This window comes from Crocodylus porosus, unplaced genomic scaffold (genome assembly GCF_001723895.1).
Source record: "Crocodylus porosus isolate Cpor-Errol unplaced genomic scaffold, CroPor_comp1, whole genome shotgun sequence".
In the NCBI taxonomy this organism is placed as follows: Eukaryota; Metazoa; Chordata; order Crocodylia; family Crocodylidae; genus Crocodylus; species Crocodylus porosus.
In genome coordinates this window covers 6,310,730-6,336,215 of record NW_017728929.1, presented here as the reverse complement: position 1 = coordinate 6,336,215, position 25,486 = coordinate 6,310,730, and the positions used below count along the sequence as shown (strand labels likewise).

Genomic DNA, 25,486 nt, shown 5'->3' with positions numbered 1-25,486 from the left:
AACTGCCATGGACAACAAAGCAAATAATCTGTCATAGTGTCAAGTCAAGTCAGTCCCGAGGCCACTGCAACCACTGGGGCACCTTAGATGCTGTAACAACCCTCTGGTCGGTTGAGGTTCTTTGCATCATTGGTGATTCTTTGGGCAGTGACCTGGTGGCACCCACCTCCTCTCCAGATATGGATGGCCGTTGACTCATAGAAAGCTTGTCTGACCTTTGACAGGTCTTGTTTTCAGTCCTGCTGGGTGTCCACATGCCCTTCTCACACAGACTAGCTCAGGTGGGAGTTCCAGTTTAGTTGCTAACCACTCAACCATGAAACAGGCTGTACTGGTTTATGTGGTACCAGTTAGCAGACCAAGAGAGGCTTGGCCTGATAGGACAGAGTGAGTAGAGTATATCTGAATGATACAGGCAATATGTCTGGACTAGCCTGTCTAATTCCCAAAATGCTCCCTCTAGTCATACACTGCTTAAACCCTAGGGTGGTGTCAAACTATAGACCCCAATGAACTTTGATTTACATCCACTGAGGATCTGATCCCAAAATCAACTACTTTGAAGTTCTGCCTCCAGCAGATAGTTAAGATGACTCTGTTGTGGTTTGTTTTGTTGCATTTAAGAGACCTAATCTTTTCCCAGACCCTGGTGTGTGTTACTTGTGAGACTCAGATGGTAATTGTTAATAGCCTCATGGGAATCACTTTCATTTGTATCATTCTAAATGATCACAGTCTTTCCTATACTTCAGGGTATAGTTGCAGTTATGTTACCGTGTAAAGAAGCTGTGCAGTGCATGCATAGCTGTTTTATCCTACTGCAATTCTGCTTCTCGCTCCTAATCTAACCTGCAAACAGGTAATTTTAACAGTCTACTCAGAGTGAAGAGCTACATCTAATCAAGTCCGAGGCAGTTCTGGAAATTAGTGGAGTGGTGGACTAGAGCTATCAAAAGCCAGCACCAAGGCAAGAAAATGCCAGTGGTGCAATGAGATGGTTCCTCCAACGGTCAACCCTGGAAGGTGGCAAAACAACCCTCCAACTGGGGGGAGGAAAAATGACAGGGGAGCTTTTCTGAAGCAGCAGTGGTCAGGAGCATGAAGGAGAAGGGGAAGGGGAAAGGGAAAGAGGCTTGAGGGAAGGGTAGAGAGGTGGCAGTTCAGAACTTAACACCAGCAACTAGAAATGGAAATGCCAAGGTTAAAGGCAGCAGCTTGGTGAGGGGGCATGGAGAAGGACAGGGGGGAGGAATCAGATGGTGAGGAGATAAGACTTGACCAGGCCAATGGGAAATCTGAAGAGGATGATCCAATATGCCACCATGACTGTGATAAGTATACTGCTCTTGATTAGACTCAGGCAACCTCAGTGAAGCATATGAGATAAAAGTAAGGCAGCAATTGTGCTCTACTCTTCCCACCCATCCTTTGTCTGTCTCTGTTTCTGGTTTATCTCTCTCCTCTACCTGTCTCTTATCAGTCTATTATCTACCAGTTCATATATCCAGCTGTCTCCTTATCTACTCTGTCAACTACCCCCTTTGTCATTTTTTCTTCTTTCTTGTCCCGTAGCTCATATCTGTGTTGTATCTATGTGCCTCTCCTTATATTTGCATCTATACATCATATTGACCCATCAGGCCTTTCTGTCTCTTGTCTGGTAAACAGGTATATCTCCATCTACATAGCTCCATTTCTGTCTCAGGGACTGCAATAACAAACCCCGATTCCTGTCAAAAATAACTTCTTGCCAGTGGGGACTTATGCAAGAAAGAGATGTTCGTCTCTAAAGCAACCATCAGATAGTGGAATAGGTATACTTCTATTCCTCCCTTTCTCTCACCACCAGGAGAAGGCAACAATTCGGCAAATTTAAAAGCAATGACAGGAAATACTATTTTGCCAGTACTCACTGAGCCCCTGGAACTCTCTGCTACAAGTTATTCCTAAAGCCAGAAGCTCAGCAGTACTGAAGCCGTATTTGAATATGTACAATAAAATCTAGTTAATTTATCACTTTGAGGCAATTAGTAATAATGACGAATTTATCTATGAGGGAATATTTTTCCCTGTTTTCAGGAGTTATGGACAATAAATTTAAGTTCCCAGGAAAATAATAAAATTAAATAAACCCTTAAAAAGTTTCAATTTCAGTCATCAAAAGAAATAACAACAACAAAAATAGGCTGCCATTTTTAGCTCATCAGCAAAAAACAAAACAAAAAACCCCATTCATTTTCATTATACTTTTCCAGTGAAAGCAAAACCATTTCACCACTAGTTCCACCATCCTATAAAGTGAAATCCTGACTCTGTGGATGTCAGTGGCAAAGTCCCCATTGATTTCAGTGAAGACAGGATATCATCCATAGGTCTTCAGGGCCAGACTGTGAGAAAGAGCTGAAGTTATTTGCATGAGTTATGATGTTATAAGTCAACAGAGCTTACAGAATATCCTGGACACCTCTTATGTGAATACGTGTTACTATTGTTCTGTAGGAATCGGGACTGCCCTGACCAGGAAATAACACGAACGTGCCACAGGCATGTATATTAAGAGCTGTTGAACAAAAGATTAGGATCATGCTGTCATTAGGTGGGTACTTAAAAAGAATATTATTTAACTGGTTAAGTATGTTTGGGAGCAGGAAGAAACCCTGCTTAGTGTAATCTGCATTGAAACTGGTTTTGCCATTTTACCACTACAGTCCCTTGTAAGACGCTTGCTTAGTGTGCTGGCTTTGGCAGGTGGGTTTACTCCCGAAGGAGCAACTAAACCACTCCTCCCCACTCAAACAGAGTCTTTACGTTGCAAACAAATAGGCGAATAATAAAAAAAAAAAACCCAAAAAAACCTTAACGCCCTGTTGTGGGCACTCAGAAAGGAATCCCTTGGCTCCGGCCCCTTGTTGTAGCAGGCTGTTCTATTCCCAGCTGGCTCCTTCTCTCTACATTGTTCCCTAAGAGTCCTCTTTCTGCCTTCCTCGCTGGGTTTTTAAGTTCCCAGGGGGTCACTCCCTTAGCAGCAGCTCCTCCACAGCTGAAGTTACTCAACACAGCTGGCTCCCCTCCTCTTAAGGGGACAAACCACCCAGTTATATCCATGTATAAATATTACCCCTACATATGACAGTAGTGAGCTATTACTTGAAGATTGTATCTAGTCTTGGGGTCAACACATTGAAAAAGAGGTTATAAAATTTAAAAAGGCTTCAGTGAGGTGCTAGAGAAACCATGAAAGGTCTGAAAAAATTAACTCAAAGTGAGAAAATAAAGACGCTGACTCTTTTTTAGTTCACTGAAGAAAAGGTTAAGTAGTAACTTGATGGCAGTCTACAAGTACACACACTGGGAGGCGATTTCTGCTAGTAGATGCAGCTTGTTAATTTAAAAAAAATACAAGATCTACAGTTGATGCTGAAACTGTACAAATTCCAACTAGATACAAGGCATCTTTTTGTTTTTTGTTTTTTTTAAACAGTGAAGGTAATTAGCCACCAAAACAACTACTCTAGGAAGGTAACAGATCCATCACCACATATCAGTTTTTACATCATGACTTGGTATCTTTCTAAAAGATAAACTACTGCTCTAACAAAACTTTTGGGCTTCTAGGTGATGTGACTGGGTAAGGTTCTTTGATCTCAATTAGTTGGAAGCCAAACAGGTTAATCTTAAAAGCCTCTCACAGCTTTATGATCCACGACACCTTGTGAAACTCTTCCTATGGAACAGGCTGCCTCTAGGCTGGGAGAGATGCCTTTGTTTGCCATGTTGTAGTAAATAACATTTCTTTATGCTTCAAGCTTTATGCCCATCTCCTGGGAGCTTTCACAGCTGGGTGTGTATATTTGCCACCAGCTTTTATTTTGTGATTCCTTTTGCTGTGTTTGTAATCTGCAAATACAGCCCATCTGGGACAAGAGCTCAGCTCCTAGTTCATCCTAGATTTTCAACAGTCCACCAGCCAGCATACACCAAATATGCAGAGCTTTGGGTTATTTTGGTGCTCGGTGGGAATCTTGTCAAAAACCTCAGTCCAAAGGGTTTTAGTGTTCTTGTAAGTGATATATGGTTGAGCACTTCTGAAAGTCTGGCCAAAATGAGGAGGCTTCTGGATTCCACCTGGGAATGCCCTCAGCGAAAAAATTAACTCTGACCCCAGGGAAGGCCAAATAAGAATTGGGCACTAAGGTCACAGGTAAACAGGTTTCGAAAAGCTAGTGAGGACTTCTGTGGAGATGAGGAAACCTCAAGAAACTGGAACAATACCAAGATGTGACTGCAGCATCCGCCTAGCGCTGCAAGCACCCCACGCTACAATGCAACACAGAGAAGGTTCACAGTGAAGAAAACTTCTACCAAGATACAACATAACTCCGTAAAAGATATTAGATTTTTCACTACAGCATCTCTCTGTCGTTATATGTTCACTGTTCTAATGAAGCCATCCATCTCTCAAGCCATTCCTTGGCCCACCCGAGTATCACCTTTTCTGTAGCATCTCTCTCTACCTTACCCTCTATCCATCAATCTGTTCTGCCCATCTATTAAGCTCATGCCTGCCTTTCTAACGGATCTTTTTCCCCCGTCTGTCCCTGTCTTTGTCTATCACTTTCTCCGTCAGGGGAATGTGAGTCAGGTTATTTTATGCTTCCATTCCTCAAAGACTCGTATTGTATAAAAAAGATGTTTTAAGTGCCTCAGGGTGTTTTGTTCCTCATTACTTCATAAAAGTGACATTAATAGCCAGGGAAGAGCACTGCTGAGTGCAATTATGGATGATGTTCCAGGTATGAAAGCTGTTTTGTGCCTGCTAATGTTTCCTAATTACAAGCCTTTTGGTAGAGAGTGGAAGAGAGAGAGAGAGAGAGAGAGAGAGAGGGAGAGAGAGAGAGAGAAATTGAGGATGGAGAACAGGGACTCCACTGAATGGTTTACCTGGAAAGAGGAAAGGAGAAAGGGAGTTCAGGGACTTATCTATACATGGAATGCCTTTCCTTCTCAAAGATGACGAGGCCCACCAGACAGAGACCTCTCTTCAAGATTAGGTCCATGAGAAAGGAATATGGCTTTAGGTATCAAAACCGAAGGACAAACAGCAAGTCTCATCACAGGCTGAATCTTCTTCATGTGGGCATCTCTGTAAGAAACTGTTCAGGAAGAACTCCACTGCACCATAATCTCAGGTATGATATGATTCAAAAGCAGATGTTCATGGCTACCATCAACCTGATCTCATAGTAAAAGAATCTATTTAAGTTGATCTAATAAAAGATATTAGATTCACCCAAAGATCCTCGTCTGCCGATGTCCTTAGACCAACACAGCTACAACCTACACCCCTGTTAGACATTCAGGCAGCTGAAAGATCCCACAGGCTCAGGCAGATCCAGACTAGGGGCTAAATTATACATGACCCACAAGTAACCACTGAAGAAGGATGGCAAAGGGTGAAATATGTTTTCTCTCGTAAGAATGAAGTCTGGTAACAATATTTTTTGTAGGAAATAAGAGAAATCTGTATTGTCTCTTTTTTTGTAACATTAAAAGGTACAGCATGCTAGTCAACATTTGGGTGCCCCCACTCTGAACCACCCTTTGGGCCAAAGATGCTGAAAATCTATAGCTCGAAATAATGTCAGAGCCTCTAATACCCAATTGCCAGAAACAATGATGAGCCAATACCGAAGTGACGCTTTCATATCAGCAACAGAAGCATTGGAGGCTTCATAGATTTTTCTTTGGTCTGCATCAACAAACTTGTCTGTAATGGTTTTTTTCCAGGAAGAAATATCTTCTGTGCAATCTGCTACAGAAAAGAAATCATGGCAGCTTCTATCCTCGATATCATTGTGAAGACTACTTTGGTTTTATAGCTATTATAGCCCTCCTAGGTTTTGCTGGATATGTAGACTCAGATTTGAGATCATTTCTGTTGGAAGGCAAAGATAAAGAGAGAGAAGGCAACCTCTCACATAAAGCTTTTTCTCTTTGCTACTAAGGCCTGAGTCTTGGAAGACCTTGCGTCCCTCAAATCTGAAGCATCTCACAACACTGCCCAGGAACTAGAAGAAGAAACTATAAGATTTTTTTTCTATTTTTGAACCATCAGGCAGCCACTTGTAGATGCTCCTTTTTTACTTCATCTCTTGAGAAATCTCCCTCCTCTGCAGATGATGAGAGTTGAGGATTTCTGGAGCCATTATGCTTTGGTTTTTGACCCAGTGCTGCCAGTTTCTTTTATCTACAGCAGCCTTCTGTTACGCTTTCTTGCTGGGAATCTCGCTCCAACTTCTTGGCTCCTGGCAAAGGGTAGGAGACTACAGGGGCACAATTTCCAGCCCACTGTCCTCGTGCACTCCATGTTGCCTCTCTACTCCCTCATCCCCCACAATGAATTTTTTTCCTCATCTTCTCCCCATTTCTCCAGCCCCCGTCCTGCATTTTTCCCAGTTTATGAGTCAACCTTCCCTCCCACAGTAAAACAGATTCTGATGTTCATAAACTATACGTGAGCCACACGCTCACTGCTGTGTGGTTCCTACATAGTTAGTGCACCAGCAGAACCTGACTCACTGCTTTGCCAAGTGCATTGCAATGCTACAACTCTCAGCATTAGGTTCTACAGAAAAATAATACATACATACAAATAAAATAAAATCCTCTTCCACTGTGCGGCTGTTTCTTGAAAGATAACCTCTTCCTGGCCACATGCTGTGTGTCATCAGAATGTGGGACCAGTGGGGGCTGGTGCCATCTGAGAGTGAGTAGGCAAAACAGCCGTGCAGAGCAAAAGCATGTTCCACAGAGCCAATTCTCAGAAGTGGGTGAAGATCACTGCTTTGCAGCTGACTGAAAACATGCCAGGAATGTCCTACCTGCCCCCACTGCGTGCGTGTGTGTGCAAGATGGCAAAGAATCTGTAGTGGGTTTACAGCAGGAGAGGCACAGCAGATGCAACAACTTTCCATCAGGGAGTCATTCCCCGAAAATGGTATCGGGGCCATCAGGATAATCCTGGCCACATCACACTGAGGTGCATAACTCGGGGAATTCACCTTAGGATTCACAGGTTATCAGATGCTTGGACAAGGGAATGCAATTTCTTTTACATTCAGAAAAAAATATGCATAATTTGGGGATTTTCCCTAGTTTTGTGTAAAAATGGAGAAAACCCTTTTTGGTGACGCAGTTCCACGAGTATTTTTGCTGTGGGCCAAAGGCAACTCTTGCCAAGAAAAAAAAAAGGCTTTAGAGTCATATCAGCATTTCAGGAAAATGAGCATAAAACCTGCAACATGTGATAAATGTGCAAAAAAAAGACAAGAATGTTGTGACATCCACTTACCCCTGAAGAAGGATTCGCAGTCCAGCCTAGCTCAGCTGTAGCCGTCCGGGTATCCATCAAGGTTTCTGAGGACACATAAGGGAATCGAAATAAATGAATTACTAGCACTCTAGATATTTAGAACAAAATTACAAGCATACTGGAAGTGCATTGGGAGTCTGATTCTGTACATATTAATATCAATAACAAACCTCTTACTGACTTCAGTGGGTGCGAGATCAGACTCTTGGAGCTCTTTAGAAATAATACAATGGATCCCCCAATACACTGAACAGCTGCTGAAGTCCACATTCTTCACAGAGTACATCCGTGGAGAGACCCTCCTGTTTCTCAGGCAATCCTCCCCAGGAAATCAATCAGATGCAGTCCAGAGTAAAGACTCAGGACCAGACCTACTGTTAGCAAAACCCAGCACCCCACCTTACCCCTTGACTTAGAGCCATGGTTTTCAACCTGCGGTCCATGGATCCTCAGCCGTCTGCAGACTGTCTAACAGGTCCATAAAAGCCGATTATGGAGTCCCCACCTCCATTTGAAATTTCCAAAGGGGTCCACAAATAATAATAAAAAAAAAAGCTTGAAAACCCTTAAACACTATCTCTGAATTTGAGTTGACAGCCTAAAAAAATAGAAGCTAATTTTACCTATAAAAGATTGTTAGTGTGATAAGGTGTACTTCTAGAAGGCCCCGACTAAAATGCACAAAATCCCAGCTACATTATTACAATTAAGGAAAAGAGACCTGATGCAAAGTCCCAGCGTGTAGGCACATGAATACATTTGCAGAAGGTATATGAAGGGGTATGCCTGTAGCATGTCAGCTAGTGCACTGAAGCTGCCTGCGTGAACTCTCTTACTCTGCGGTAAGAGTTCAAAGCATGGTAAGCTGCCACACATTTATCAAGACTGAAGAGTGTGCACCCAAAGCAGTTATCACAGAGTAGCTAACATCCTGTTTCACCCTATGGCAAGTTGTTTGTGGATCCATAGACACTGATCCAGTTTCTTTTCCCAGTGAACAAGGAGACTGAGAGCAGCCAATTCTATGGTCTTTGCATTAGTCACTAACAGCTGGTCGCTTTGATCAACAACATTGGATATCCTGTTTTATGCATTGGCATCTGTTCGTTGTACTGAGCTGTTGCATACATTTATTATCCAACACGGCAAAAATCAGACAGATAAATGAATAATAAATAATAGCATCAGAGCGAGATTTTTTGTTTTGGAATGGTTTGTTTGTTTTCTTACGGAGGATTTTTGGGGGAAATAGTAAAAAGCTGTAATGCAGCTAATATTTTCCCTGTCCTCCTTTTACAAGATTGAAAATAATAGTGATAATGACAATATATACAGACAGATGGGAAAAATCCTTCAGGTTTTATTTATTTGTTTGCAGTAAGGCAGACGCACAGATTAATTTGCTTGGTTCCAGTGTCTTTACCAAATGTGAAAAGAAATTTGTCACTCATGTCTATCCTATCTGACTCTTCCCAACCACCCCTTTTGCTCAGTCAGATTTTTCCTTTATAGTCCAGATACTATCTAATATGCCTAAAAAGTCAGCACTTTCTCCCCAAGAAATTTGTACTCCACGGTCATATCAATATGAGGAAATGAAGGCTGGAAAGATAAACAGGAGGAGCCAAAAAGATGAATGGGTGGGAAATAAAATGAGTACAATTAAATGAATAATCCAAATGCTGTTGCGTCTAATCTCTCCGTGAACATTCCAGCCATCACAAGCGGGAAATATTAATCTTTCCACCCACCCTTTTGCTAGCTGCTCAGGGATGTGAGGTTACAGCAATCTGACCAGCAACCTCCACCCAGCCTCCCTTGACTAATGTTTCACATTCCCTCTTCCTAAGTGCTGCTGATTAGGCCTGGGTCCTGCAGAGGTGAAAGTGAAGTGAGTAGCATACGAAAGATAAGGAATCCCACCCAAATTAAGCACAGAAAAAAGGTTCAGAGATCAGTGGCGTATCTCAACTTCTAGTTTGTATCAAAACTCTCCTTACAATCACTGCATCTTTGTAAGGTAGTTATATGGCCCCATCACCACAATACCTAGGTACCTTACAAACTCTTAATGTATTTTTCCTTTCTTCCCCTGGGTGAGGACCAGAGCAGCAGACTGACTTGACCAGGGCCACATAGGGAGTTTGCAGGAGAGCAGAGACCTAAGCTTTGATCGGCCCAACTTGAGGCCTGGAATACCAGGCCTCTCCCTGTGAATATGGGAACACAACATTGCGTATGGCTTTGCCTCTTACCGCAGCAGAGATCCAAAATTTACTTCAGTAAGTCAAGCTGTAGATGCCATCAAGTCAAAGTACTTTGTTCCCTTTAGACTTCCCCGGCAAACTATCAATGGCCAACACAGTCACTACAGCTACTAGCAGCTTTCCAAAAAACACTTACAACTGCGTGACTCGTGCTGAAACGGTGAGAAGTGTCAGGGCTGAGAAATAGGATACACACAACTCTGAGGATGTATGCTGAGGGACAGAGGAGAGACAACCAAATCCAAGAGCGAGGAGAGATGGAAAATCACCACCGCAGACCTGGCGGGGGCAGTGGGTGGGAAGCCAAAGCAGCAGGTGTAATGTTGCCGAAAGCCATGCTAATGGAAAGAGCCACAGGTAGGGTGGTATCAGAATCTGGTTTGTAAGAGTTAACAGGAGCTCAAACCGAATTAAAAAAAAAGGTGGCGGATCGGGGTGGGGGGGCAGGGAGATAATTTTTAACGAATAAAAAATAGTCCTTGTCAGACCATGCCTCTCTTGGTCTGTCATCTGGTACCACGTAAACTAGTAAACCATGGTTGCACTGTTGGCGACTAAACCTGCACCCCCACCTGGGCTAGCCTGGGTAAAGAGGGCATGTGGGCACCCAGCTGGACTAAAAACAAGACTTTCTCAAAGGGTGGATAAGCTTCCTTGCAAGCCAACTGCCATGTATACCAGGAGGAGATGGGTACCACCAGGTCACTCTGCCCAAACTATTACTAATGTTGCAAGGTAACTCAACTAACCTCATTGAAGTGGGGGTGGGTTGTTACAGCATCAAAGGTGCCCCAACGGTTGCTGCAGCCTTAGGACTGACTTGACTTGACTGAAAGAATAGTAGCAGTTAATCTGGCCAGTGGAAAAAAGTGTAAAAAGAGAAAGGAAGGAAGAAGTTGTAGAATCTCCTTCATTAGAAGTTTCCAAGTGGTTTATATAGGGATGGGCCCACCTTGAACTGGAGTAGCGAAGAAGGGGGGAGAACAACTGGACTGGATGACCTTCCAGGGCCTCTTCCAGCCCTATTTTTCCCTTATTCTGTGACAAGAAAGTCAACAAAGTTGGCTATTTTCAAGCTTCTTTCTTAGTTTATGAACTGCTGGGACCTTATCCAACATGTTTTATCTATAACTTAATGCGGGTCAAAAAACGCACTTTTGGAGACGTGTGCTTCAGTCCCGCTTACTGAATTCCCATTCAGCCACATGCCTGACAATATTACTTGAGTACTTGGTAGCCCCAGAGCCTGGGTTTCCAAGCTCTTCATGTGTATTGCTTAAGCCAGCTACTTACACAATTCTACCGGCCTGCATCCTTTAGCACACTTTGGTATCAACACAGGTCAGCCTTAAGCTCCTCTACAAAAAGGGCGTTTCGCGAAGGGCCCTGTGTTTGCACAAATTACAAATATGATTTCCTCCCTCACAAGCATGCATCTGCAAGGACTGCCATACACCTCATTAAACAGCCATTAATCCTTACTGGAGTCGTTCAAATAAACAGGTGGGCGTGCCAATGCATAAATGAACATGCAGAAGCAAGTGCTGAGCCTTGGAAATGGGACCCAGCCTTCCATGCTAAGCATCCCCCTACCTTGAGTGCCTATTGTGGTACTTGAATGCCTCATGATTATTAATGGATTTTATCTACACAACAGCCTTATGAGTTAAAGTGTCAGCCTTAATTCAGAGATGGGGAATAGAAGCCCAAGGCAGATTAAAGTTCCTTGTCCAAGGAAGTCACACTGGACAGCTGTGTCCAAGTGGGGATGAACCCAGATCTCTTGAGTTCCTACCCACTAGACCAGCCTCCCTACCCTCCGTCGTAAATAAGGAAATGAATAATTCTACTAACCTATGTCAGCAAAGATTGTTCTCATTTACCCATAATTCCTCTCTTTCCTTCTTTTAATATATAGTCTGGCTGTGTTCAATTACAGGAAAGGCACTTTTAACCAGTGTTTATTTAGAAAAGATTTTCACTCCATCATCTCCCTTCCTGTGCAGCAGTTCAACACACTTATAACTGGCTTCCCCGGAGTGCTTTTTTTGGCGGTGCTCTGACACTGGAATGTACTTTTGATAAACTTCGGCCAGTAAGGTGCTTCCTCTGCACTGACTTCTGCAATGCCCCGGCTGTTAGAACTTGGCAGCGTTTGACATTGTTCAAAACTGTTGACTCGTGCAGTTAAAAAAAAAAAAATCATCGTTGTTAACAAATATGTTTTGCTTTTGCCCATCAGACTCTGCAGTGACAAGGGGGAGGTTCGCATCCTCCTCGTTGGAGCTCGACTTTCTTATCTGTGCCGCGGTGCATGACTGTAATACACGGGGGGATTAGTGTTAGCAGCAGCAGCCTGTCACACTGCTCTGCTCCAACATGACAAATGAGTGTTTGGTTCTATTACTGCAGGGTTCTTTCCGTTAGTCTCTTCGGTCTCCTCGGACCTATTCATTTATGGCAGATGAAAAGCTTCTGCAGACAGTGGATTAGAGGCTGACCCCAAGCAGGCCTCTCCCAGGCAGGGGAGGATGTTGCCTAGTCAAGGGTCACACATGTGCCAAATTACACAGCTCTCATCTCAGGAGAAAAAGCTGCATCTGTGGAACACTGAGCTGGAACTGCCAAGTGATTTTGCAAGAGGCTCTCTTCTTAAGAAATACTGGTCAGGAATGGGGCACAGCTGGGGGCAGGAGAGAGACAGCAAAGTTTTCTCCGCCTCCCTCTTATGTAAATGCATATCTTGCAGGGATCATAGGTTTCACCTTGGTAAAAAGGACTCCACCAACCCCATGCTCAAGGCCTGAGGGGTTCCTCCCAGCCAGGATCCTATCTCTAGCAAATCAGTGATGCAGCAGGCAGGCAGAGCTGTAAGAAAGAGATCTTTGCTAAGGATGCTGAGGCCAGAAAGTTCATAAGGAAGCAGACTCGCCCCAGCTTGCATTGCTGACCCCCTGGGATCACACAGAGCAAGCTCTCTCCTGAAACCCAACCCTCTCTCTCCACTATTTTACCAGCCACATCAAAAGAGTCTTTTTGGAAAGAAAAAGTCATAAGGGACTACAGTCCTGCCAGGGCCACGTGTAAATAAAACCATCAGCTGGGAGCAATCTGCTGCTGTAATACTTGTACCTGTATTTCTGTGAGGTTGTGTAGGCCTTTCTAGTATTCAGACAGCTACACGTACAGATACTCAGAACCTGAACCTGTGATTACCATCTAGATGCAAAATAGCAGGTTGTGAATAACCACATGCTTCAGAAGGCATAAAACAGCCATGTACCAGGCTGCCCAGGAGGCAGCTCTCTCTAAGGGGGCATTTGAAAATTTCTTACTCACTAAGCCCCACCTCGGTGGCACATCGGACAACACACACACAGCACCAAGGCAATCAATCACTTGGAGAAGAGCGGGGGACAGAAGGGAAGGGGGAGGGCGGTCAGGGGCCAGTGTAAAATTACTTTTCTTGGCTTGCTAATGAGGGAATTACAACGGATCACAGCCTGAGCATCATTAATCAGACAGGAAGCCTCAAAGCCGTCTCCCCATCCCTTCCATGTTGTTTTCACAATCTCACTTGTTGTTCCCTCATTCCTCTTTTCACACCTCTCCCTTTCTCCCTGTCCGAAAGCAGCATCTCCCTTGGTTTACTGTCACCTAATCTTTGATTCTCACCTCTCCTCTCCTTTTCAGGCCATCCGCTTGCTCCTTTTTATAGCTCTTCCCTATTTTTTTTCCTTTTCACATGTCTAATAACAGTCTGAAAAGTTGACAACTGCAACTGCAGGTCAGCATGTAATCCCATTAAGATCACCAAAGTCACAGTGTCAGGACCCCTACAGGGAAGTTCTTTAATACCTCCCAAAGCAAGAAGGGACTGAATCAATCTCCCAGGTCCCTTGAGAGTGACTAGCTATCTTCTATTTCTAGCGTGCGCGCAAGAGAGTAACCGCAAGAAATGCACTCTCTTTTCCTCCAAACTTCCAGGATGTGGCTCCACATTTACTTCACAGAAAAGGTGGAGCAAACATAGCAGACAGGTGTCTTCCCAGTCCTGTCTGAGAGTCGCATGGAAATAAGACTGCTTAAAACAAGGCTAAGTGGTCCAAAAGCTGCAGACAAGACATTTTACTTGACTAATCTGTATCAGATGGAAACCAAGAGGGTGCCATACTTTCATACAGACAACAACAAAAGCTGAAGTTTTGACAGAACTAACACCATAGGGGATACCTAAAAGTATCAAGCCAAAGAGCAAATTAACATGCTAAGATAATAAAGGCTTGTGCCCTGCATATCTCATCTTTCAATCTTCATCTGCTAAACTGCAGGGAATCTATAATGTAGCTTCTTTATTGTGCTTCCCACCCTCAAAAAAGGAGGAGCAGAAAAAGAATGAAAGTCAACCAGCAGAAAACAAAGTATGTACACACCAAGTTATCTATCCGGCTTAATTATGCAGAACTAGTTAATACCAACTAGGTTGGCTCTGTATTTAATTTTTAAGGAAATCTTGGAAAATTTCTAGACTGCAAGGTTCTTCTGAACTCCCTTCCAGCTGTTACTTGTGTTTTCTTTATTGGACAGTCATTAGCATATCCTGTCCTAGTGTATCCTAAATATCCCTTTCCACCACGTTGCACAGAAGGCTGAGGCACTGGAATGGAAAGGCAAAAGGTCTTTAACTGCAGCATTAAAGCCTAACCTGAAACATCAGGTGGTGTATTATAACGACGTGTGCTCAAGGTAAAGAAACACTCTGAATGACATATTCTGCAACCCTAGAAATCACACATTTCTATTACTCATTATTTTGCACTGGCAGCAAACGTACACAAACCCTAATCAGAAATGAAGCTCATCGTGCTAGGTACTACGCTTCCATACAACATGCGACTTTCCCCCAACAAGCTTACGCTCTTGATACATATACGGCCTTTTAAATATCCATCTTACTGAATTCCACAAGGTTCTTAGACCAAGTATTTGGGTACATAGGGCACTTTGAATGTTTATTATGATATGCTGAAAGTGATTAAAATGTGGCTGATGCTCAGAAATAATATGTATAAAGCCTATGCAACTAACACATTATGTCATTGTTAAGAATGCAAACAATTGCCAAACCCCAGACATGTGTAGCAGCTTAAAGTTGAGCTATTTATTGCGTACTCATTCTACAGCTCCTAGAACTGGTACAAGATTATAAGCCATGTTGTATGAAATCGACATCATGCATGCTGTTGCAGCTCTAAATCAATGGGACGACCCCTGCGGCAAAATTTATCCCTTAAATAATATCTCTAAGTCCCTGCAGTGTTCAATAAATCTCTTTAATTGGATGTTCTGTATAATGTTATTTTCCAGTACAGGTAAGATACGTTTCCTAGTACGCTTGACACACCCTGAGCTGCTATTCCAGCTGGATTTCATACATTTATAGGAACACTAATTTTACTTCATCATACATTTCCAGCCATCTACAGTGGCTTCACCCAGAGTAAATGTTCCCCAAGGTTTTCACTGATGCAGCTATAACCCCTTCTCTCCTTAGTCTCCAACAGCATGGCTCAAAAACTCTAGACTTGCAAGTTAGAAGAAAATCAGGAAGGCAAAAGTGCTCATTTCAAAGCTTATTTGAATTACTCAAACTTTCTGGAGGGGACAAAGGACTTCCCTCACAGCTATGCTCTCTCCTTGTTCCAAGACTTCCTCTTTGCACCTCTGACTTCTTCTCACAACAGAAATCTAAAAGGGAGCTGGTTTGCTGAGACCTCATGACAAAGATCCCACTGTCATCACTTCTGCAACAGGAAACTCATGCCAGAACCAGAAATGAAGACAGCCCTCCCAAAGTCCATCTTCCATCCACATCCCCCAAGCTGTCTACCCCAGAAAAATGTCTTAGACATTATGAAAATGGACATCTTATAAAGAACACTAACGGGACTCACCCCAAGTGCATGCTGAAGAGATCTCTCATCAAAAGAAACAAGCAGAGGGGAGAGGGTGGAAGGGAAAAGGAAGGAAAGGTGAAGACCCTTCTCAGACCTCAGCAAAGGTTCAGCATCAGTGGGATCCCAAGGCCAGCAGATCTGGGTCCATTATTGTATTTCCATTCCCATCTGCCTATCCCTGCTCTCCCTACCTGCTCCCTTCCTGTGCAGCCCAGAGCTAATTCGGTAATGCTGCCTACTAGGACTGAACCCCTTTTTAAAGGATTCACCTTGCATCTGTATTCCCAAACACTAAAGTGCAGAGTACGGAGTGCATGCTTGTTTGCCAACTCCTTGGTGAGACCTGCACAAAGGCACACCTCACTGCAGCAATGAAAAGAGCCATCACTTGTGCATGATTCTGGAAAAATACATAGTTTATGACAAGGACACAAGAAGCAGCAGCTGCACAATGTGCTCCCACCATCCTGAATATCCTGTTATAATGGGTCTCTCAGCATATTCACTTGAAAGTAAGCAAGCCCGTGTTTAGTGACCTGAGTTTTCATCAGATAAAACCGACCATTAGTTAGGGCTGTGCGAAGCTTTGGGTGCTGATTTGATTCAGAGGAGAGTCGGCGGCTGAATCTCCAAATCCGAATCAAATCAGGAGACCAATTAAAAGGTATGAATCAATTCAAAGCCCTCCAAATCAATTCGAAAATGATGCGGAGAGCTTCAGAGATTCGGGCTGCCCCTGCTCGCTGTCGCAGGGAGATGGACCCGGACTCCATGCTGGTAAGTAGGGAGCGGGAAAGGGGGGCTGGAGGAGGGAACCATGGGGGGACCCCTGCCAGGCCCCATCCCCTGCCTGCTCCCCCAGCCCCGAGTGCCCCCCTGACCTCTGCCTGCTCTCCTAGCTCTCCCTCTCCCCATGGCTGCCCTACCTGGCCCAGCTCCCAGCTCTTAAAAAAAAAAAAAAAAAAAAAAAAAAAGGGGCCCTACTCACCAGGTCCTGCAGCAGACTCAGGTCTTCTAGCAATTCATGGCAGAGCCCCCCCACGCAGTGTGGAGCAGTGGGGGGCAGCAAGGATTGCACGCCTAGCAGGAGCCAGTGAGTTGGGCCTTTTTTTTGTTTTGTTTTGGGTTTTTGGGGGGGTTTTTTTGTTTGTTTTTTTAAGCGCCAGGAGCTGAGGCCAGGTGGGGCAGCCATGGTGGGGCTGGGAGAGCAGGTGGGTGATAGGGCTTATTTGGAGATTCAGCCTATATTCAGCAGCAGCCAAATCTCCAAATGAGATTCGTCTGAATTGATTTGGGACAGTGATTCAAATCACCTAATCAAATCGCTCTCCCCTGAATCAGCCAGACCTGAATCTGAATCCAAAACCGAAACGAATACTAGCCGCTTTGCACAGGCCTACCGACCACGCAGGAGTGGCTGGAGCCCTTGTTAGGGAAAGAGGAACTCTGTTAGAGAAACTTAAGTTCTGTTAGAGTGAAGAATCTTCAGCTGTATACAGTAGATTTTCTTTAATGGACACATTACTTTAAACTAAGCCTTCACCATCTGTTCCACTGCCTAATTATCAATACAAAAACAAACGTCTACTCACAATTACACCAGTAACAAGTAAAGATGCCAGCAATTAGAATGCACGAACATACTCTTTGTGGAACAGGATATCCATCTGTGATGTTATTCTCACGTTCCAGACACAAATTGGTTGGAGAGGAGGGGTGTTGGGGAGGGCTTGCTTGCTCCCAAGAGCAGCAAGTAACCTTGCCCTGCTTGCATTTCTTCTCCTGACTTTCCCTGAAAAAGGTTCTGCAGAGTTAGATGGGATGCAGAGGTGATGGATGGGGTAGGATGAGCAGTGTCAGAGTAATTGAAGGTAAGCTAGTATAATTTAATCATTGGTAGTTCCTCACAAGTGAGGATGATTGTCTTCTTTGATTGCTCTATCTGTGGGTCCCAAGATGGCCAATGAGGCTGATCCAGGATTGACAGACTTTGTTGCAACTTGGGCATGTGTTTCCATGTAGGGTGGGTGGCTCCAAGTTCTCGATTTGATGTGTGACATGCTGTTTCTGCCACTCCCACTTCTCCATCCAGTTGTCGGCGTAAGGTTTCAAAGAACTGAAATCCCTGCAAGACTCTTACTCTATTTGGAGCAGTTCTGGTCAATAGTTTCTTACAAGTTGATGTTGATGTTGCATTTTTTCAAGCTGGCCTTGTGGATGTTCTTAGAGCACTTTCTCTGCCATCCTCCTGAGCATACACCTTGACTGAACTGGAAGAATAAAACTTGCTTCTGGAATCTGGAGTCAGACACCCAGATGACTTGGGCCCAGCAAAGTTGCTGTCAAATGATCATCACCTTCACGCTCATGATGTTTGCTTGCAAGAGGATGCTAATATTGGTGCTTCTGTCTTCCTGCTGGATTCAAAGGATCTTCTGCAGACAGTGTTGATGGTACTTCTTCAGCAACTTGAGGTATCTCCTGTATGTGGCCCATGTCTCAGCTCCATAAAATAAGTGGGGATCATGACTGCTTGATAAACCATGAGTTTGGTTTCAGATCTGATATCACAGTCTTTGAACACCAGTTTCCTTAGGTGTCTGAAGGCTACCCTTGCACTTCTGAGGTGATGTTGGATTTCTTTGTCAATATGTCAGCCTTCTGCAAGAGATGGCCTCCAAGGTATAGGAAATTTCTCCAGAATCTCATCATGAATCTGAATTAGTAGAGCTGGGCATTACTCATTAAGAGCTTGTTGAAGGAGAACCTCAGTTTTCTGAATGTTAGGCGTCAGTCCTATTTTCTCGTATGCCTCGGTAAAGATGTTGATGATTACCTCAAAGTCTGCTTCTAAGTAAGCACACACTACAGCATCATCAGGATACTGGAGCTTGATGACTGAGGTTGGGATGGTCTTGATTTTGGCTCTGAGTCAGGTTAAGTTAAATAGCTTACCATCCATTTGGTATTTTATCTCCACTCTGACTGGAAGCTTTTTGGTGGTCTGATATAGCATTATAGTAAGGAATATCAAGAAAAGTGTTGGAGCCCGGCTTGTAAAAGAGCTGTATGATTGGTCAGAGCTCCAGTACAAAACTGGAGACTGGCCTGTTGAAAGTCTCTGGGTTAGGGCCAGAAGGGAGAGCAACAAGGGTGATGTTGTGGTGAGGGTCTGCTATAGATCACCAGACCAAAGGTGCTGAGGGAGTTGGCTGATGTGACTGCAGAGCCACTGGCCGTCATCTCTGAAAACTTATAGCTATCAAGAGAGGTCCCAGATGATTAGAGAAGGGCAAACAGTGCCCATATTTAAGAAAGGGGAAAAAGGAGGATCCAGGGAACTAGTCCAGTAAGCCTCACCTCAGTCCCTGGAAAAATCATGGAGCAGGTCCTCAAGGAATCCATCTTGAAGCACTCGGAGAAGGAGATGATTGAGAACAGCCAGCATGGATTCACCAAGGGCAAGTCACGCCTGACAAACCTGACTGCCTTCTATGATGAGGTGACTTGCTCTGTGTCGTACCTTGACATTAGCAAGGCTTTTGATGCGGTCTCCCACAATGTTCTTGCAGGCAAGCTAAGGAAGTACAGGCTGGATGAATGGACTGTAAGATGAATAGAAAACTGGCTGGAGCATCAGGCTCAGAGGGTATTAATCAATGGCTCAAGATCTAGTTGGCAGCCAGGATCAAGAGGAGTGCCCCAGGGGTCACTTTTGTTCACCATCTTCATCAACAACCTGGAAGATGGGATGGAGTGCACCCTAAATAACTCTGCAGATGAAACCAAGCTGGGGGGAGCAGCTGGAGGGTAAGGCTAGGATTCAGAGTGACCTAGATAAATTGGAGGACTGGGCCAAAAGAAATGTCATGAAATTAAACAGGGACAAGTGCAAAGTCCTGCACTTAAGAAGAAACAATCCTATGCACGAGTACAGGCTGGGGGCAGACTGGCTGGGCAGCAGCTCTGCAGAAAGGGACCTGTGGTTTACAGGGGACAATAAGCTTAATATGAGCCAACAGTGTGCCCTTGTTGCCAAGAGAGCTAATGGCGTATTGGGCTGCATTGGTAGATGTGCTGCCAGCAGGTCAAGGGAAGTGATTATTCCCCTCTGTTCAGTACTGGTGAGGTCACATCTGGAGTATGGTGTCCAGTTTTGAAGAAAGGATGTGGACAAACTGGAGAGAGTCCAGTGGAGGGCAAAAATGGTTTAGGGGCTGGGGGACATGACTTCTAAGGAGAAGATGAGGAAACTGGATTTATTTAGTCTAGAGAAGAGGAGACAAAGGGGATTTAATAGCAGTCTTCAACTCCCTGAAGAGTAGTTTGAAAGAAGATGGAGCTGGACTGTTCTCAGTGGTGGCAGATGACAGAACAAGGAGCAACGGTCTCAAATTGCAGCAAGGGAAGTTTATATTAAATATTAGGAAGAATTTTCTCAGTAGGAGGATAGTAAAGCACTGGAACAGGTTATCCAGAAAGGTTGCAGGCTCTCCATGCTTGGAGATTTTTAAGGCCCAGCTAGACAAACCCTTGACTGGGGTGATCCAGTTGGGGCTGATCCTGCTTTGACCAGGGGGTTTGGATTAGATATGACCTCCTGAGGTCCCTTCCAACCCTCATTTTCTATGATTATAACTCCTCTCTTAACCCCAAAGGGATTTGCGATGCATCTATTACTAAGAACCAACACATGTGTACCATCATGGAGCAGGCAAAGTATGGTGACACATTTCAGTAGGCCTCTGTAATTCAAAAGGATCCTCCTCAGCACTTCTCATTCAGCTGACAAAATTGGAGGCTTTTGTGAGGTCATGTACAGAGGTTTAATTTATACGAAGGGGCAGAAGAATGCACCTGTTGCAAGAAGAGCAACTAATCACAGGGTGAAAGGCAATATAAAATAAAGCATATATTAAGGCAGCAGGGCAAAGCAGAAGCTCGGATACTTTCCCACTTTAGGCATCTAGGGCTTAGCTTCAATTCATTCCAAAATCATGCCTCAGGAGGGTGATCCTGCTACATCTCCAAGGTACTCCAGTCTCATTCACTCCATAAGCAGCCTAAAAGCCCCTCCAGGCTAACCTCATTCTCACTTGCAGAGGCCCATACCTCTTCAATTCTGGCAGTGGGAAGCAAGCAGTCTTCTGGACCTCCAGAAAGTGATCCTGTCCTGCCCAGGGAGGCACAAGCGTCTTTCCCATTCTCTCTCTGTGCAGAGTTAGGAGCAGCTCTCATGTCGGGATCAAGATCCTTCAAACTTACTAAGAGGGGAGATGCAGCATTTGAACCCAGCTCATGCAGAAGAGATGCAGATGTCTCTCCTTGCATTTGACAGGCAGCAATATTAAATTCAATGTCAAGTAAGGGGTTGAGGGGAACCAGTAGTGATAGCTATCTGTTGCCCAACAGCGCAGTGTTCGAGACACTTGCTGTAAAATGGGGCACCCCGGCTTCTAGGCCCACCTCACCCTGTGAGGATTTGAATCCATGCCTCCTGCTTCCCTGGAGAATGCCCCAAAGATCAGGCCACAGACTAGGCAAGGCTGAGGATAATCTCCTCTTCCCTGTTGCAGTAGATAAAAAGGAATACAAGAGTCATGGGGCAGAAAAACAGTAAGGCATAGGGAGTGTAAAAAGGCAGCCCAGGGAGACGGTCATTGCCCTAGAAGGGGGAAGGCCTGGGTTCTGGCCCAGTGCTACTGGTGGTTTTATTTTTTTTAAAATGAATGACCCCAATTTACCCACCCCCTGAGCAATTGCCTTATCCATAAGCCTACTGGGCAAAAAAAGGGCACCAGCATCGCATCTTAGTGCCAGGCAATCACTGTGTGGCTTCTATCCAACTATAAAGATCTGGGATCTTTAACCCCTTACCAGACAGGGTTACAAGATAGGACTATAGGAAAGTAGAGATGGACCTCACAAGCTCATCTAGTCCAGCCCCCTGCTCAAGGCAGGATCATCCCTGACTACACCATCCCAGTCAAGGGTCTGCCCAACTTGTCCTTGAAAAATCCTAAGAATGGAGATTCCACAATTTTCTCTAGCTAGCTTGTTCCAATGCTTGACCACTTACATAGTCAGAAAGTTCCTCCTAATCTCCTCCTAAATTTCCCCTTGAGGCCATTGCTACTAGTCCTGTCTCCTACGGCCACAAAGAAAAACCAATCTCCATCCTCTCTGCAATCACCCTTCATTATGCAAACAAAGTTAAATGCCTAAGTGGCTATACTTGGTTGCTTCCCAACCTATGCAATAGGCTAAGCCCAGTTTCTTATGGATCTCATTAGATTAAGATGGAGGTAACATAAGCAATCTCGATGCTTTGGGGGAATTTCGGCTGTTGTGTAGGATGGAATAGGATCATATTTAGTGACTTAAATGACTCAAAGCTTCATAACTGCCAATTAGAGTCTTAGAGGTGGAATGAGACCTGGGATCTTACATCATCTTATGTCATCATTCTTCCCGCTAGGAGGTAGTTCCTCGAAGAACCATATTTGAACCTCAGGGAAACGAAGACATACTTTTTCATTGAGATCTGCTATCCAAACTATATACCAAACTCCATATTTCAGGCTTCCCTTGTGCAGAAGAACATGCTTGACAGTTGCCCACAACAAAAGCATCTAGCAAACAGAAAGGAGAGATCATAATGGGACAAAAGGAGTTCAGTGGAGCCAGTGCATTATTTAGATCTGGCAGACAGCAGACACCAAGAAGTCAAGAACAGGTTACATTACAAAATCTGGAAAGCAAAAAGTAAGATAAATAGGATCTTCTGCTATGAGAGACTGGGAAGAAACATCTATGACCAGTGCATTCTTCAAGGGAATCCTTGGCTCAGTTGGTTTATCTTCAAACAGGAAACACAGAAGCTCATCACTGAGAGAGAGCAATCATGGACATTGTCCTAAGTGAAAAGGGAAAGCTTTCTTGTAGATGGTCATAGGCATAAAGTGTAGGCAAGACTGGGAAGATCAAAAGGGAAAAGCAGAAATTAAGTTAAAATGAGAAAACAGAAGAAGTGATTGTAACAGATGGCAAAAAGGTTTAGAAAGAAAGCCAGCTACTGGAAACAATGAGAGAGGCTTGCCAAGCTCCCCAGCATGAGGTGGTACATCAGACTCGAGACCTGCACGGAGAGCAGAACTTTGGAGAGAAGAGTGGGAGAAGGAGAAACCCGACAGCTCTGAATTCCTGGTCTTGGTCCAGTCAATAGCCAGTAAGCACCTACGCCACACAGCATCTTTACTTCACTGTTTGCTATCCCTTACTGAGAAGGTTAAAAGGGAAGGGAGAGGAAAGTGTCTTCTGTTTATTGGAGCTAGTTCCCTCTGTCTGAAGATGGAAGCATACCAGTGTGGGGAGCGTGGAGGTGCAGGAAGCACATGGTTTGAGTCACTCCCTGAGCATCTCAACTTTTTGCATAAGGGTGAGTGAGTAAGAAGGAAGCCATAATATCCATGAACCTATGTGGAAAGCTTAGTGCCTCCTGCAACCAAAAGAAGCTGCATCAGGAAAAGTCATCCTCATCCTGTGCAACCTTGCAAAGAGACACGCACAGCCACTGGGGAGGAGGTGTGCTCAGTCTGGACAGCACGTTCTGTCCAGAAGAAATCTCCATCACCAGAGTCGATATACTTTAACGCGTATCATCCACCAACTGCAATGTCTAAAACAAAAATGGCCAAACTGCAGCACGCACGCCGCAAGCATCGTGGACAGCCACTGTGCTTAGCATGCAAAAAAGCCTGCAGGGGGAAGAGCAGCAGGGCTTAACTTGTGGCACAGCTGCCAAAAATGTTGGCCATCACGGTTCTGAAGGCTTTCGGCTATATCCCAGCTTGGGTGGATTTTCAGGGAGTCTGCAAAAAGTATGCTCATAACTCCCTTCATAAATATCATGTCCCTACCCCAAGCAGGGGGTTCCAAGTTTGGAAATAATCATCAGCAAAATAGGCAAAATAAGGTATTTTCTCCTAACTTCACTCTTAGAAATGCCCAAACCATTTTAGCCACCACTTTCAACAAAGGTTTGAAACAGGAAAAAAAGCCTGAGGCAGGCGTCCAGAGTGAAACACTGCAGACCCAGGTTAAGAAACAGACAAATGAGCAGCATAAGGCAACCTTAACTATAGGTGGTTCTACCAGTTCAACTACAATATGACTTTTATGATAGCAAACCGCATGACTGAGATCACATCAGGACTTTTATTGCTACTCCCTTTTACTCTCCTGCTCATAATATTTTGTATTTGCTGACAATAGGCTTCAATGCAAAGCTTACTGAAGTAGATGGAAAGACTCCCATAGATTTCAATGAGATATTTGCTGTTCTATGCGAGTGAGGGGGATCAGACTCCAGTCACTGGTGTTTAATTATGTAACTCAATGTTGCCATTGTAATTTTGGTCAGAAAGTAATGATTGCTACAGCGCAAAATTCAGAGATGAAAGACCATGATCCAGTTGAGATTCACCTCCTCTAGATTTCCTTTTATGGGCTAGGCCTCGAAACAATGAATGAGAAAAGCAGAGAATCTTGTGCAGTGACACTACAGGGAAAGAGACAGCCAGCGCAGATCGGGCCTGCAGAGAGCCTATTATTCAGGAGAACCTCGGTACAGTTTTCATTCCTAATTAGAAAGGAGGGCAGCCTCCACTGAGCTCTGCACTGTGCTTCTCATGCGCTGGATGAGCTGGCGCCTGGTACCGAAGTGTGCATTTTGAGCACCAAGACATCTCTCAAAGCTCTCCCACAGCCGCCAGACATTTTAATTATGGTGCTGGAGAGGTAGGCGAGGTAAGAGTGGAATCACCCTTTCTCTATTTGATAAGCATTCCTCTTCCTAACAGTTTCCTAAGAGCACCAGCTCCCGAAAGAGCCGCTTACAGTATCTATATGCTTTCAATCAAAAATATTACAGCAACAACTAATTATGGCCCATCATTCCCATGGCTCTTTGCCTTTAATGGTGCATTCTTGCTGCTGTAGAATTACAGTGGAACTGCTCTGCAAGTGCATAACGAGCAATCCCCATCAATCTCCCGTGGATTCATTATGATCAAGGATTATCCACAGAATAACAAAACGAGTTTGAACCATGGAGGAGCCTTTAAACAACAAAACAATTCAATACTAAGCATTTTGCTGCCTATCTTTTTTTAAATAAAAAGCCCTTTAGACTTTTGCATTTATAATGGGCCTTCTAAAGCAGGGGAAAAGAAAGGACACATTGGTTTTTGGAGGGCAATACTGGTCTGGGCAGTGCTACGCATAGTCTCTTTTCCATACAAATAGATCTAGGTGGACAAAATCTCAATCTTGGTTGAAGGTCAGCTGAGCATTAACTGTGCCACTTTGGGCAAAAATAAAAAAAGCCCCAGACACAGAGGAAGTCCCAGCATTTTCTTGGAATCCAGTATTGACACGCATTTCAACAAGGCACGCTACACCAGAGACACATGTCACAATGAAACATAGAAAAATGCAGTGAAATAACATATTAGGTACCTTCACCCAGCAACAACAACTTTGTGAATATCTGGCTATATGCTGGAAGAAATTCTATACATCTATCAAGGAGCAAATCTTATTTTTCTTTATGTATGTGACATTAAGCTCTATAGTACTTGTTGCAGACACCGCATAAAGTATCTATTTAGATTTCTAAACTTACAGACAGAGGCACAGGCACACATGCACAAATACAAAAAAAAATCGTTATATTGTGTATTAGTTAAGGTCAGGATACAGAAAATATACAGAGGGGTTGTATCTCCTTTTGGCTGTGCTGCAATCATAAGCTCTTAGCATAAGCTCTAGTTGGAACGTCTGCTTTCACAGGGCTCTAGAGCCATCGTCTCCAAAGTGGGGTGCATGCA

The 25,486-nt window shown here is 44.1% G+C and overlaps 1 protein-coding gene across 5 annotated transcripts in view; it reads right to left on the bottom strand.

Moving 5' to 3' along the window:
• Positions 1-25,486, bottom strand: part of EPHB1 (EPH receptor B1) — a 321,721-nt gene that overhangs the window by 224,562 nt on the left and 71,673 nt on the right. For all 5 annotated transcript variants that reach the window (XM_019542959.1, XM_019542961.1, XM_019542963.1 and 2 more), the window contains exon 2: positions 7,352-7,416. In XM_019542959.1, coding sequence (XP_019398504.1) covers positions 7,352-7,416 — 65 coding nt within the window. The remainder of the gene's footprint in view (positions 1-7,351; positions 7,417-25,486) is intronic.